At 41.1% G+C, this 1,412-nt stretch overlaps 1 protein-coding gene across 1 annotated transcript; it reads left to right on the top strand.

Annotated features, from left to right (window-relative positions):
- Positions 1–475: 475 nt before the first annotated feature.
- On the top strand, positions 476–952 carry LOC107464312 (serine/arginine-rich splicing factor SC35-like). Its single transcript, XM_016083240.1, has one exon. It carries the CDS (start codon positions 476–478, stop codon positions 950–952), a length of 477 nt encoding a protein of 158 aa, XP_015938726.1.
- The last annotated feature ends 460 nt before the right edge of the window (positions 953–1,412 follow it).

Below are 1,412 nucleotides of genomic sequence, written 5' to 3'. Positions count from 1 at the left end.
CGGATTCATGTTTGAAGTTTATTATAAGATTGAAATTAATTTATGGCGGAAGCTTTAGACTCTAATGTATTAAGTTAACGGTCAGTTCTATGATGTAGAAAGGAAAAAATTTCTATACCTATAGATATGTATTGGCTGATTGGAGAATTTGACAAGTGTTTAAAAAGGGAGACAAAGTCTCTGCTCTTTACAGGAATGATACATATAAACTCTCTTTTCCAACTTAGAATTTAGGTGAGTAATTATTTTTATTATGACTAATTATGTTGACATAATAATAGGCCTCATCGTAAGCTGGATTTCTTTTTTATTATTGTTTGAAAAATAACGACTCAGATTTTTGTCCATTATTATACCAAAAAGATCACAAATTGTCAAACCAATAAAAGAAACACGTGTAATGAGAAAAGAGGGTTGAGATCATAAGTTTACAAATAACAAGCTTCCCCATTGACTCTCATCAGGTCTCCAGGTAATGAGGGAGAGAGAGGCTGTGAGAGGTGAGTACTCTAGGGGAGGGAATACGTTAGGAATACAGTCAACAGCAAAGGATACCAGAATTTGGAATAGGGATACATATCATCGCTTGAAAAATTCTTCGTTCTCTGTATTCGTGGACAACCTACCGGATGATATTTCTAGGAGAGAATTACATCACTTGTTTTGTTGGACAGGAAGAATTAACGACATATATCTTGCCCGGAAACGAAAGAGTGGATCGATTTACCTGTTTGCTTTTGTTCGTTACACGACAAAAGGGGGCGCCCTCAAGGCGATTGCAGAAATGAACCACTGGAGATTACGGGGGAAGGTAATTACTGTTGGAGAAGCGAAGTATAGAAGACAATCCGACTCACTTCCAGCCCTAGCCATTGTTGTTCAAACCAAAATCATAACGCGTAAAAACGTTCAAGAAAATAGGAGAGCAGTGGGGCAATGTGCTTCAGTGTGATGTAATTACTGGGGAAAAAGCCTCCTTCACAGTGGGAAGGATTCAAGTTGAGACGGGGGTGTTCGATGCAATCAGAGAATGGATGCAAATTGTTGTGGGGAAGACAGCATTTGGGATTTTGTGAAGGAGGTAGGCTGCCAGGAAGATGCTGCGGTCAGTATGGAGAAAAGCAGAAGTGGCTATGATGAGAATGCAGCTTCTGGCGCCGCTGGCACGGCCCTGGAAAAGGGGTGGGTAACTGGGATCCGGCGGCAGAATTGGTTTCCGACAGGCTTACAGAGGCTGCGCAAGGAGAGGGCAGAATAGTAACTTCTGATGTCTTTTTGAATGATGTGAACGTTGAGTATTTGAATTTCAAAAAGGATACGGTTGTACCAGATTCAGATAGTACCAAGGAAGGTGGAGTAGCAGATTCTAAGGGGTGTGAGGTGGTTCATGAGGGGGAGTCGGAGAATACGGT

Source organism: Arachis duranensis, chromosome 9 (genome assembly GCF_000817695.3).
Source record: "Arachis duranensis cultivar V14167 chromosome 9, aradu.V14167.gnm2.J7QH, whole genome shotgun sequence".
Taxonomy (NCBI): Eukaryota; Viridiplantae; Streptophyta; class Magnoliopsida; order Fabales; family Fabaceae; genus Arachis; species Arachis duranensis.
Note: the sequence above shows the minus strand (reverse complement) of the source record. Positions and strands in the feature narration are given on the sequence as shown.

Bases quoted from the DNA above. Each gene is read 5' to 3' on its own strand.
- LOC107464312 (XM_016083240.1), top strand. From the start codon at position 476: ATGAGGGAGAGAGAGGCTGTGAGAGGTGAGTACTCTAGGGGAGGGAAT.